This window comes from Hyaena hyaena, unplaced genomic scaffold (assembly GCF_003009895.1).
Source record: "Hyaena hyaena isolate Hyena2069 unplaced genomic scaffold, ASM300989v1 scaffold_169, whole genome shotgun sequence".
Classification (NCBI taxonomy): domain Eukaryota; kingdom Metazoa; phylum Chordata; class Mammalia; order Carnivora; family Hyaenidae; genus Hyaena; species Hyaena hyaena.
Window position 1 is genome coordinate 1827771 of NW_024080801.1, and position 14259 is coordinate 1842029.

The 14259-nt window shown below is 45.6% G+C and overlaps 1 protein-coding gene across 3 annotated transcripts in view; it reads right to left on the reverse strand.

Moving 5' to 3' along the window:
- Positions 1-14259, reverse strand: part of ZFAT (zinc finger and AT-hook domain containing) — a 196780-nt gene that overhangs the window by 95885 nt on the left and 86636 nt on the right. For all 3 annotated transcript variants that reach the window (XM_039240202.1, XM_039240201.1, XM_039240203.1), the window contains exon 7: positions 13474-13706. In XM_039240202.1, the coding sequence (XP_039096133.1) occupies positions 13474-13706 (233 nt within the window). The remainder of the gene's footprint in view (positions 1-13473; positions 13707-14259) is intronic.

The following is a 14259-nucleotide window of genomic DNA, read 5'->3' on the forward strand; positions in this document are numbered from 1 at the left end:
CGAAAATGCAGTCACTCATACTAACAAATAACGATAGAGGCAACAGCGACCATTTCTTAACAACTTCCTCATGCAGAGGGCTATGTGTCACATACCACAACCTAGGGGGCGTGTGAGGAGCTGCCCAAGGTCACACCACCCCAGAGGGCAGAGATGGGTGTGCAAAGGAGACCTCTGTAGGCCAGGCTCCTGCTCCTGTGAGACAGGGACTAAGGGTGCACACTCAGGACTCTCAGTCCCTGAGCTAGAATCCTGGTTTCACCACTTACTAGCTCGGGAACTTTGGGCAAGTGACTTAACCTGTCCGTGCCTTGGTTTCCTCACTTGGCAATGAAAGCTGCCTGTTGGTAGGAGGAAGAATGAAATTACAAACACATAAAGTGGACTTCCAATTTCCAGTCCAGGACGGAAGAGGCTCAGAGGACTCTACTCCATCCTAACGGCAGATGAAACAGACTGAAAAAGCAACAACTCTCCTTCAACCGTAAGCGCGTGAGGTCACAGGGCAAACCACTACCCCCCAAAACCTGGAGAGAGTGCAGACAATCACAACTTATGGGAGCAAAACCCCCAGGAAGCCAGGACCAGAGCAGGGAAGGCAAGACCGGAATTGGCCAGCGGCTGGGAGCTTGTTACGGCTCACTGGGGCACCCACCTTTGTGAGTTAGCCCCTAGGAGCTTGACCTTGTAGTCACAGTGAGTATCAGAGAAAAACCCATACTTCTGGCAGGAATGGGGGAAAAGGAACCATTCTGAAATACACTGGAACATTCTATTCTTGATAAGATCTGCCCCCAGAGGATACCAGTTCACCAGAGCCTCGCTTGCCGGGATATTATCAAAGATTAAGCTACCTGGAGGAAGGGAAATACCCAATTCCAGCCCCCTATAGCCTTCTACATGGGAGAAAGGACAGACCCAAACCCAGCCCACTTTAGCCCTCCTTACCCACCTAAGGGAGTTGAAAAAAAAGAATGAGAAACACTCTTGAAGTTCATGCCCATAGGCAGAGGCTCCTGAGAAACTGAGCCCTAATCACAGTTATAGAATGATTCTCCTCCCCCACACCTTACCGATACATTACAAAAGGCCAATTTACAGCAACTCCTTGTACCCGGTACATCCTGCCCACATATGAAGAAGGAAAAATTATTATAAGACTCGCAAAAAAGCAAAAAACACAGTTTGAAGAGACAGAGTAAGCATCAAAAGCAGACTCAGATATGGCAAGGATTTGGGGATTATCAGACCAAGCATTTAAAACAACTCGGATGCACAAGCCAAGGTCTCTACTGGACAAAGCAGATGGCACACAAGAGAGGGGCCACAGAGGCAGAGGCAAAAAACCTCAGAAAGAACCAAAAAGGAGATGCTAGAGATCAAAACCACTGCGGCAGAAATGAAGAAAGCCTTGGATGGGTGTGTGAGTAGACTGGACACAGCTGAGGAAAGCATCTTGGAGCTTAAGGACATCTCAAAGGAAGCCTCTAAAATTGAAAAGCAAGCAGAAAGACTGATGAACACAGAGTATCCAAGGGACATATTGTGGGAATATGAGAGGAAAGAGACAAAGGAACTGAAGAAATATCTGCACCAATAATGACTAGGAACTTCCCTAATATGGTGTCAAACACCAAGGCACAGATCCCAAAAACTCGGAGAGCACTAAGTAGGAATGAGACCAAATAAACCACACCTATCATTTTCAAACTGCAGAAAACCAAAGATAAAGAAAAAATACTGATAGAAGCCAGAGGTCAAAAGAAAACAAAACAAAAAACACATTACCTATAGAGGAGCAAAGATAAGAACTGCACCCAACTTCTCAGAAACCACACAAGCAAGAAGAGTATGAAGTGAAATGTTTACAGAAAGGAAAAAAAAATAAGAAGAAGCACCAACTCAGAATTCTGTACCCTGCAAAACTATCCTTCAAAAATGAAGGAGGGACACCTGGGTGGTTTGAGCGGTTAAACATAGGACTCTTGATTTCCACTCAGGTCATGATCTCACAGTTGTGACATCTAGCCCCTCATCAGATAAGTGCGGAGCCCGCTTAAGATTCTCTCTCCGCTTTCCTTTGCCTCTCCCCAACTCACATATGCATTTGTCTTGCGCTCGCTCTCTCTCTCTCTCAAAAAAAAAAAAAGATAAAAGAAAAAAATGAAGGGAAATACTTTCTCAGACAAACAAAACTGAAAGAATTTGTTACCACGAAGACCTATCTTACAAGAAATATTAAAACAAGATAAAGCTGACAAAAACAAACTAGATAAAGTCAAAAGTTGTTCTTCATAAAGAAAGAGCACTAGAGAAGGGAGAAGTGAAGGTAAAATAAAAGGTTTTATTGATCTTAATCTTAATTCATCTAACAGAAAGTTTGTTCAAAATAGTAACTGTAACAATGTATTCAATAATGTATGCTTTCTATGCAAATGGTTATATAAGTAAATAAATATCGGCAATGATACACAGTATATGAAGAAGGCACTAGGATTATTTTGTTACTACAAGATACTGACACTACCCATAATGTGGAACAGGGCTCTCTGTAAGCCAACTTGGATTCTATATAAATGTATATACTGCAAGTTTTAGGGTAAACACTACCAAAAGTAAAAAAAAAAAAAAAAAAGTATAAGTAATATGCTAAGAAAGGAAAGAAAATGAAACCATATAAAATGCCCAGTTAAAACTACAAAAGGCAAGAGTGGAAGACAAAGGAACAGAGAACAAAGGTAACAAACAGAAAACAGGAACAAATACGATAACTATTATTTCAACTGTATCAACAATCACTTTGAACATCAATGATCTAAAATGCACCAATTAACAGATTACCAAACTGGATCAAAAAACAAGATCCAGTTATATGTTGGCTCTAAGAAGCCCACCTTAAATCTGAAGACACATACAGATTAAAAGGAACTGGATGGAGAAAGATATACCATACTGACACTCATAAAAAGAAAGGGGAAGTACTTACTCATTTAAGAGAGAAGAGATTTCAAAGATAGCAATCAGCAATAAAAAGGGTTATTACATAACATTGAAGGAATCCATTCTCTAAGAAGACATAATAATCCTTAATATCTATGCATCTAACAACAGAGTCAAAAAGTATGAGGCAAAAACTGGTAAAATGGCAAGGAGTAACCAAATCTACTATCTCAGATGGACATATCACCACCCCTCTCTCAGAAACAGACAGATATAGCAAGCTGAAAATCAGTGAGGACACGGCTGAATTCAACAGCACAGTTGAATTCAATCAATCAGCTGGGTATAACTGACATCTACAGACTACTTTAACAACAGGAGAATACACATTCTTCTCAAGGTCACACAGAACATTTACCAAAATAGACCACATTCTGGACCGTAAAACAGGCCTCAACAAATTGAAAAGAATAGAAAGCATACAGTGTTTGCTCACAAACCACAAAGGATTAAACTAGTAACCAATAAAGACAGTTAGACTATGTCAAAATATGCACAAATTAAATAATATACTTTTAATAACATGAGTTAAAGAAGATATCTCAAGAAAAATTTTTTTAGTATTTTAAACTAAATAAAAATGAAAACACAACTTCTCAAAATCTATGGAAAGCAATGAAAGCTGTACCTGGGAGGAAATCTATATAGCACTGAATGTATAATATTAGAAAAGAAGGGGCACCTGGGTGGCTCAGTCGGTTGAGCATCCGACTTCAGCCCGGGTCATGATCTCACGATTCATGAGTTCAAGCCCATGTCAGGCTCTGTGCTCTCTATGCAAAGCCTGATTGGGATCCTCTGTTCCTCTCTCTCTCTCCTCTCTCTCTCTCTCTCTCTCTCTCTACCCCTCCCCTGCTCAGTCTCTCTCTCTCTCTCTCTCTCAAAAATAAATAAAACCTTAAAAAAAAAGAAAAGAAGATCTAAAATCAATCATCTAAACTTCCACCTTAGGAAAGTAGAAGAAGATGAATAAATTAAACCCAAATTAAGCATAAGGGAAAAAATATTAAAAATCAGAGCAGAAACCAATTAAGTTAAAAACAAGAAATCAATAGAGAAAAATCAATAAGACCAAAAGCTGGTTCTTTGAAAAGATCAAGAAAATCATTAAGCCTCTAGTCAGGCTAACTAGGCAAAAGGGAGGGCAGATGTTACTAACATCAGAAATGAAAAAGAGGACATACTACACATCTCATGAATATTAAAAAGGTAGTAAAGGAATACCATAAACAATTCTATTCCTACAAATTTGACAACATAGATGAAATAGACCAATTCCTTAAAAGAGATAATCTGCCAAAACTCACACAAAAAGAAATAATCATAACAGGCCTAACTCTATTGAAGAAATTGAATCAATAATTAATAATCTTCCAAAAGAAAAAGCACCAAGCCCAGATGTGTCTACTAAACACATAAGGAAAAAATATAATTTTTTGGTATACCAATTCTCTACAATCTCATCCAGAAGACAGAAGCACAGAGCCTACTTCCTAACCCACTCTATGAGGCCAGCATTAGCGTAATACCAAAAACAGACAAAAACATTATAAGAGAAGTAAATTACAGGTCAGTATTTCTCATGAACAGAGATGCAAAAATCCTCAACAGAACATTAGTACATCAAATCCAACACTGTATAAAGAGAACTGTACACCCCAAATGTGGTAGGGAGCCTGGGTGGCTCAGTGGGTCAAGTATCAAACTGGTTTCAGCTCAGGTCATGGTCTCACAGTTTATGAGTTCAAGCCTCACATCAGGCTCTGCACTGACAGCATAGAGCCTGCTTGGGATTCTTTCTCTACTTCTCTCTCTGCCCCCACCCCCGCCTCATCCTCTCTGTCTCTCTCTCTCTCTCAATAAACTTTAAAAACAACAACAACAACAAAAGAACTATACACGACAACCAAGTGGGATTTATCCCTGGTGGGCAAGGCTGACTTAACATTCTAAAATCAAATAATATAATCTATCACACCAACAGGCTAAGAAATAAAAATCACATGCTCATATCAGTAGTAGCAGAAAAAGAATTGGAAAAAATGAAATACCCATTCATGATACAGCTCAACAGACTAAGAAGAGAGGGAAACTTCCTCAACTTGGCAAAGATTATCTACAAAACACTTACAGATAACATCGTACTTAACAGTGAGAACCTGGAAGTTTTCCCACTAATATTAGAAAGAAGGCAAGGATGCCATCCCCCACTACTCCTTTCTACACTGTACTGAAGTCCTAGCTAAAGCAGTAAGACAAGAAAAGGAAATAAAGACAAACATATTGGAAAAAAGAGAGAAAACTGTCTTCGTTTGCAGGGGACATAATCATCTACACAGAAAGTCTGGAGGAATAGACAAAAAAACTCCTGGAACTGATAAGCAATCATTACAGCAAGGTTACAAGATAAAAGGTTAATACATAAACGTCAATTGCTATCCTATATAACAGCAATAAATAAGTGGAATTTGGAACTAAAAACGGTATCATTTACCCCACAAAAATGAAATGCTTATGTATCAGTGTAATAAAATATGTACAAGATCTATATGAGAAAAATTAAAATGCTAATGAAAGAAATCAAAGAAAAAAAAAAGTAAGTGGAAAGCCATTCCATGTTCATGGAGAGGAAGACTTAATATCATTACAATGTCAGTTCTTCACAACTGGATCTATCTACAGATTCAGTGCAATCCCAACCAAAATCCCACCCAGCAAGTTACTCTACGGTTATGGAAAAACGACTGTAAAGGTTACATACAGGGGCAAAAACAGAAACAGAATAGTCAGCACAATACTGGAGAAGGAAAACAAAGTTGGAAGACAGACACAACTCAGCTTCATGATTTACCATAAAGCAACAACGATGAAGACAGTGTGGCACTGGTAAAGGAACAGACAATAGATCAGTGAAAGAGAAGAGAGCCCAGAAATAGACCCACTTAAATACAGTCAACTGATCTTTGACGCAGAAGCAAATACTATACAAGTGAGCAAAGAGAGTTTTCTCAACAAACGGTGCTGGTACAAGTGGACAGCCAAAATGGCAGACACACATCTACAGTCTTCCACAAATATTAACTCGTTGTGGATCACACACCTAAACGTAAAACACAAAACTACAAAACTTCTAGAATGCATACAAGAAAACCTAGATGGCCTTGAGTATGGTAATGACTGGTTAGATACAACACCAAAGGCACAATCCATGAAAGAGTGAGTCCATAAAACTGGGTTTTGTTAAAATTCAAGTTTTCTGCTCTACGAAAGATGCTGTCAAGAGAAGGGAAAAAAAGGTCACATAAAGAAAGAAAATATTTGCAAAAGATGTTATTTGATAAAGGATACTTTATACAAAGAGTATAAAAAATATACAAAGAACTCTTAAAACTCAAAATAAAAAAAAAATTAAAACACAGGCCAAAGAGCTAGACACCTCACCAAAGGAAGGAAATGAGAAGAAGCTCCACATCATAGGTCATCGGGAAATGCAAATTAAAGCCAAAAAGAGATGCTACTATACACCTGTTAGAATGGCCGAAGTCCAGAATACTGAATACAAACGGGTACACTGTGGTACAGCCAAACAATGGAAACTACTCAGCACTAAAAAGAAATGAGCCTTCAAGCCATGAAAAGATGTGGAAGAAACTTACATGCATATTGCTAAGTGAAAGAAGCCAATGTGAAAATTTACATACTACAGGATTCCAACTGCATGACATTCTGGAAAAAGAACAATGGAGACAGTAGAAGGATCCAGTGGCCAGAATGCAGGGGTTACAGAGGGATGAACAGGCAGAGCAAAGAGAATTCTAGATCAGTGAAACAACTGTGCATGATGCTATAATGGTGGACACATGTCATGATACATTTGTCCAAACCCTTAGAATGTACAGCACCAAGAGGGAGCCTTAATGTAACCTCCGGACCCCGGGTGTGACTAGCACACAAAAGTCTCTGTACTTTCTGCTCAACTTGCAGTGAACCTATTAACTGTTCTGAACAATGAGGTTATTAAGAGACAACACATGTAGGGGCGCCTGGCCCAACTTAGTCGGTTGGGCGTCCGACTTTCGCTTAGGTCATGATCTCGCAGTTCATGGGTTTGAGCCCCGCGTCGGGCTCTGTGCTGACTGCCAGCTCAGAGCCTGGAGCCTATTTCAAAGTCTGTGTCTCCCTCTCTCTCTGACCCTCCCCTGCTCACGCTGTCTCTCTCTCTCTCCTAGAAATAAATAAAAATTTAAAAAAAAAAAAAAAAAAAAGAGACAACACATGTAAAGTGCTAGAACAGAGCCTGGCCCATGGTGAGCTCTCAATACATCTGGAAGGCTTAGCTACTGCGGCCGCAGCGCTGCCATGAATGCAACTCAGCCTCAGATGTCGGGCTTGCTTGGGGGCTCATGCAGCCCGGGAATCTCTGATACGGAACGGAGCGAGCACCCCTCCGAACTCCTTTGTGGGTTAGCTGCTGCCGGTGCGGAACGCCTCCTGTGAGCACTGTTCCCCAGAGGACCCTCGGGCGCCCCAGGGGCCCCGGCGGTTGTAGTGAACCTGTCTGGAGCTCGGTGACCAGCCAGGGCCGCGGACTTCCACGCAGGCGACATGGTGGGCTCAGGGCTGCCCGGGATGTTTCTGTCACTGTCGTCCTCTGCCCTTGAGCCTTCCAGGTCACCCCGTTGCTCCCCGGGTCTGCACACAGGAAGTCGTGCTAACAGGCCGCTGGGAAAGGGGCCGTGGGGCCCAGCGCACGTCCCGGAGCTGTCCCCAGCACCCTCATCAGCACACACGACAGACGCGTTCAAAGGGCTTTGAGGGAGTTTACAGTGATCTCCCCTGAGTCCTTGCTATTTGATTTGTTTTTCTTTTAATCTCTGATAGTCTGAGAGCAATTTATCTTAGAGCTTATCAGGGCCCCTCATTTCTTGATGCCCTTGAAGATTGTCAGAAGGACACAGGCGGTGGGAAGGGGCACTGGGAGGAGGGTTCACTCTCAGGACTCATTTATTTCTTTTTCAGGCCTCAGTTCCGCACCAGAGATGAAAACCCAAACTGACACAGCAAACTTAAAAAGAGCGGCTGTTAAAAGAGTTCCTGGCAGAGGCGGCGAGGGAGAGGCCCATGCGGTAATGACGACAGTCAAGGAGCCCAGACCTCGGAGTTTCTTTGCTCTGGTGGAAGAGGCCTTCAAAGCTCAACACAGGACCCTCTGAAAGAAGACAGGAGTCAGCTGGAGTCTGTGGCCACAGTGTGGGGTGCGGGAGTAGCCCCAGGCCTGGGCGTAGGCTCGGGCCCCGCCTCTCTGCTCTGGGTGAACTTCACCTTGGTCAACAGCACTACTGCAGGTGCCTCGGCCCCCAGGGCAACTGGGCAGTTCTCAAGTCTAAAGCCAGCAGCGGGTGGAGGCTATCAAGCCTGCCCCTGGCACCGAGTGTATTAACTATGGCGTAAGTGCTACTCGTATAAAATATCTGATGTTGGGGACACCCCAGTGGTTCCGTTGGTTAAGTGCCCAACTTGATTTCGGCTCAGGTCATGGTCTCATGGTTTGTGGGTTCGAGCCCTGCACTGGGCTCTGTGCTAATGGTACAGAGCCTGCTTGGGATTCTTTCTCTCTCTCTCTCTCAAAACAAATAAATAAACTTTAAAAAAAAATAAAAAATAAAATAAATTTAAAAAATAAGGTGGGAGACTGCACTCTGAACAATTTCTGAGGAATGAAAGGCCATAACTCCACGGACTCACTCGTTCATTCCTCAGACCTTCCAGGGGCCCCTGACACACGCCAGGCGTTGCGCCGAGGACAGGGGTGTGAGACACCGGCCCTGCTCAGGGGCCCGTGAGCCACTGAGAGCTAACCACACGTGGAGGCCGAACATATGACGGAGGCAGAAGAGGTGCCGCTCAAGCGGGGACCGGTCTGAACAAGCTCGATAAAAGCCGCAAACGTGCACCATTCAGGAGCTCGGCTCCAGGATCGTCCCAGCCACGCAGAGCAGCTCAGCTGTGCCAGGCCAGGCCCTCCGCTCTGCACATCGGCCTTGCTCCCGGGAGCTGCGTGTTCCACACGGGAAGCTCGGGGAGCCCCGCGTCCTCAGCGCTGCGGACAAACGCCCAAACACGGCGACGTAGCAACAAACAGTCTGTGACCACAGAGGAAAAGCCCATCCGCTCCCGGCCCCTGGAAAACGAAAAATCTCATACCCCATCACTTTAGTTCAATAATATTGTCCTCCACTGAAAAAAAAAAAAGACAAATCCATTTATTTCCAGAAAGATACAGGGATGGCTTCCCCTACTTGCTCTGTGTTTCGTTGGCAATATATTCTTTTACTTTACCTGCAGCAAGTACAAGTAAGATGTTTTAAATATGCGGACCCTCATGGCCAAGAACGGACCAAGCACTTTTCAAAGACGGGGCAAACGCTAATCTGGAACAGGTGCAGAGAAACCATCATGCTCTGGATGGACAGACGGACGGATGGCGGCGTCCTCCACCGCCCAATACCACCTGCTACTGAGGACGAGCTAGCTCAGACCCGCAGCTCCCCTGGACGCCTGGACCTGTGCCGCGTCCCTCACAACCGTTGTCCCCGAGGCCCCAGGGCAAGCCTGGAGGCACATCACAGAAGCGAAGTTCAGAGAAGTTCCGAAGGGAAGCCACACCCTGTGAGTGGCGGAGTCGGCACCTAACACCAAAACGCGCCCGTTCCCGAGTGCAGGCTCAGGGCCGCGACGGCGCCCTCAGATCGGCTGGTACCTGTGAGGTCTTCTTGGAGAGGACCCAAGCTGGAAGACAAAGGGAGCAGACTGCCTTACCCTGGGCATCCACCATCTGCTCCGTTTCCTGCCATTTCAAATGTGTCCACCGGGAGGGACTTAAGGCGCAGATTCCAGATTACCCTCAAACGACACTGGGGGCATGAGCTCAGTAACCTCTCACCCCATGTGTTTCTGATTCAGGACGACATGAACTACATCAGCTGGGCCAGTCACTTATAAACTTCTTTAGTGGGACCCACAGGAGGTCACCCATGTGACATCACCATCTGACGATGTCACACACGCTCACATGTAAACATACTGACACACGGAAACAAAGGCCTCAGAAAACAAACCTTAACCCTGCGTAAGGGTGACTAATACCGGTAATTTCTATTTGATTCTATGGTACTCCATTTTTAAGATATACTCACTAGTTGGGATCAACTTACTAGTTGAAATCCACTGATTTCACAACCATCCAATGGACGATGACCTAGGGACTGAAAAAACTGACCTGAGTGTTCTACATATATATTTTTTTTAAGTTTATTTTTTTGAGAGAGAGAACCATGGGATGGGCAGAGAGAGAGAGGGAAAGAGGGGGGGAGGGGGAGGGGGGGAAGAGAGAGAGGGAGGGAGGGGGGGAGAGAGAGAGAGAGAGGGAGGGAGGGGGGGAGAGAGAGAGAGGAACCCAAGCAGGCTCTACACTGTCATAGCGCAGAGACCGTTGTGGGGCTTGAACTCATGAACCGCAAGATCAGGACCTAAGCTGAAATCAAGAATCAGCAGCTTTAACCGACTGAGCCACCCGGCACCCCTACATATATTTTCTGATTCACGCACCACAGCCCCGAGGGGCAGGAGACAGTACCTAATGTTCATGTTACGACTGAGAAAGCAGAGCTCGGCAAACGGCCAAGATCATGGGGGTGGACAGGAGACCTGGACCACAGCGCGTCAGAACCCGAAGCCACTGGCGCTTCATGACCGCTGCGTTCTCCTAGGCCTCCCTGGTGCTCTAAGAAGCGGGCCTGCTCCAGCAACATCACTAACTGCTTCTTCCTGACTGGCTCGCCACATTTCCTTGATGCCAATACATCCTGGACGCTAAGTCACTCCATCTGCTTGCTCAAGAGAAGGAGGGTCTGTAGGGAGAGACTATATTAAATGTATTCATGCCTTCTGATCACTGGGTGCATCAGTAGCTGAGAAATGGTTGAGAGTCACAGAAATAGGAACTCAGCCAAATTTTCCGAGGCTCCTATTGCAACCGGAATGGACCTGGATGGAGGCCCACTTGGGGTGGGGCAGGGGTTCAATCTGAAAGTTCCTTAGTTGTGCACTGCATGGGCATCTGTGTTGAAAACACCTAAGTGTTGGGTCAAACGAGAAAGCCCAACCGGCTCTTAACACACGTGGCCCATCTCCTTGGGACACAGGCAAGGGAACCAAGCCCCAGGCCAAGGCGAGGTCATACAACACTACTCTCCCAACTCAGGGAGACCCTTCCTGAAGGAAGATCCATGACCACAGGAAGTCGAGAAGAGAAGCCCCACTAAGTGTTGGATTATTAAGATATACGAAAGCATATGAAATCAGGGCTTCAGATCTTAGCACACGTCCCCAGACGTGGCCCTGCTGACCCTGAGGACCAAGGATGTGGCCAGAGGGCTGAGTACCAGCATCCAGAGGCAAGGAACTGCCTGGGCTGCACCTGAGTCCCTCTGACACTCACGACGGGCAAGGAAAATGGGCACGGGGCAAAACAGGCAGCCACACACACCGCCGAGCTCCTGCACAGCCTCCTCTGCAGCGTCAGCCTGGAACCTCCTGGACAGTCTCCCGACACAGAGCACCAAGCCCAAAGACGCCAAGTACAATGAATAACAGTAGTTGTAACAGTCAATGACGTATGGTGCTTACTCCACGTCAGGCATTGTTCTTAGACATTTATGGATGGGTAAACTGAGGCAAGGGGCAGTTACAGGACACATCTTAAAGATGCATGGTAAATGGGGGAGCCAGAGTCTAAAACCCGCGGCCTGGTCCCTGGTCTTAACTGCCACCCTCTAAGGCTGCCCCCACGCTGCCCTCATGCTACCCTCACTCAGCTCTTGGCCTCAGGCGCGCTTCTAGCAATGTCGTAGCCATGATTTCTGCACCCCGGTTTTCTCTGCCCTAAGACGGTACTGGAATCAGTTCCAATCTAACAGCCATTCTGGAAGGAAACAGGATGTGTGAGCCTTCATGCCCTACTCAGAAAGAGAGACAGAGAACATGTGCTAAGAGGTACCAGGTGATGTGTGGTAGCAAGCACACAGTCAACAGCATAGTCCCTGAGTCAGGTTCTTGCTGTAGAACATTCCATTTTACCCTACCAGTAACCCTAGGAGATCTATATACATATACAACCATGTGTGTATACATGTGCACTGCATTTGCAGGCATATATAATACATGCATGTAGTCTGTGCATATTATGTGTATATGTGTGTGTGTACATATGTGTGTGTAGAATGGATATATACTGGGGTGCCTGGGTGGCTCAGTCAGTTAAGCATCCGACTTCAGCTCAGGTCATGATCTTGCTGTCCATGAGTTCCGGCCCCGTGTTGGGCTCTGTGCTGACAGCTTAGAGCCTGGAGCCTGCTTCAGATTCAGTGTCTCCCTCTCTCTTTCTCTGATCCTCCCCTGCTCACACTCTGTCTCTCAAAAATAAATGAATATTAAAAAAAAATTTTAATGGGTATATAATTTTTAATATGTATTTTATACTGAAAGCTAACCAAATCTCAGAAAGGACAAGTGACTTGCTCCAATACCTATGCCCGTGCAAGTGCTGGAGACGATATCTGAACCCAGGCATCTAACCCCAAAGCATGTGCCCTGACCCATCTCCCACGATACCTACAGCACCCTGACTTCACCCCAGTCACCAGCCCTACAGCGTGGTGGATCTTTATGCCAGAGCACAGTGGGAGCAGGCCCAGCTTAGGACACCTCCTTCAGTGCCGTCTGTGGTATAAAAAGGAATGCCAACACGGCGGAACCACACCTGGGGCCAGCTGAGCCCCCTTTATCTCTTGAAGAAGGCTCCCTCCACTCGGGGGTCAGCCCCCTGTGTTACATGAGAATCTGCAAAACTAGAGTCATTCATTGCCTTACATCACCTTCCAACAAAGAATTAAGCAAACTTCACTGTTATGAATATTAACAGTATCTTGGCTTAAATGATCCCGTCTTTTTTTAAATCAGAGTGCTTCGCAGATAATCCCTCACAGAGAGTCCACGAATGACCCAAGTGGACACCGTGGTCCTCAACGTTTCCTGCGCTCTCCCAGTGAACTAGACACTGCCCACTGCCTCATGGGCGCTATGGAATTTAACCTCTCAACTGCCACCTCTGTCACTAAGGATCCTTTATAATGTCGTTTACGAAATCCTTGCTGTATTTCCACTCTGTGGATCCTCCTCCTGGAGATCTTCCCTGACGCTGAACGATGGGCCCAGAAGGCAAATCTGTTCCAACTCGTCATTTTGCAACGTATCCGAGACTCTCCCTGTGAAGGGCGTCCCGGGGTGAAGCGAAGAGCCTGACACTCACGGACGCTGGCTCATGGGAAGCAGGGCACCTTTCCATGCGCGCAAAGGTTAGAAAGCAGGGGGCACGCGGGGCACACGGTGCTGCCGCCCAGGCTTGCTACTTACCAACTCCGTGTGAACTTTAAGATGCGCCTGCAGCTTGTATTTATCCGGAGTCGAGTAGTCGCAGCCGTCAGTGGGGCACTTCAGCAAGATGTTACTGTGTTTCTGAATCACGTGGCGTTTAAGGCAGTTTTTGGTGATGGAGGAGTAATGGCACTGGGAGCAGTGATAGAGGTGCTCCCGGGTGTGGGTGCGCACGTGCATGTCGAAGTGCACTTGGTACCAAAAGAGTTTGCCTGAAAAAAATCGTCACATGAGAACAAGGGCGTTTGCTTCACACTGAATTTCATTTTCTTGTTGTTATTTTTTTACTACTATTTTTATCTCCCTCTCGAGCTTGTCCAGGTCACCCGTCACACTTTCCTCACTTCTGTCTGGAAATCGCTTTTTAAATATTTTTTTTAATGCATATTTATTTTTGACAGAGAGACAAAGAGAGATGAGCGTGAGTAGAGGAGGAGCAGGGAGAGAGGGAGACACAGAATCTGAAATAGGCTCCAGGCTCTGAGCCTGATGTGGGGCTCAAACCCATGAACTGCAAGATCATTACCTGAGCCAAAGTCGGAAGCTCAACCGACTAAGCCACCCAGGCGCCCCTGGAAATCACTTTTTAAAGGTGGGAGGCTGTAAACGTTAAGGGTGCTACTATAATTGGGTGCTACTATATTTGCATGATGTCAGAGCTAGGACAAGAGGAAACAAATGTTTCCCAAGGACCAGTTACAGCCCAGGTGCTTCTGTGCACCTGCCTAGATCAGGGTCTCAAACCCCTGCTGACCCTGAGCTCGG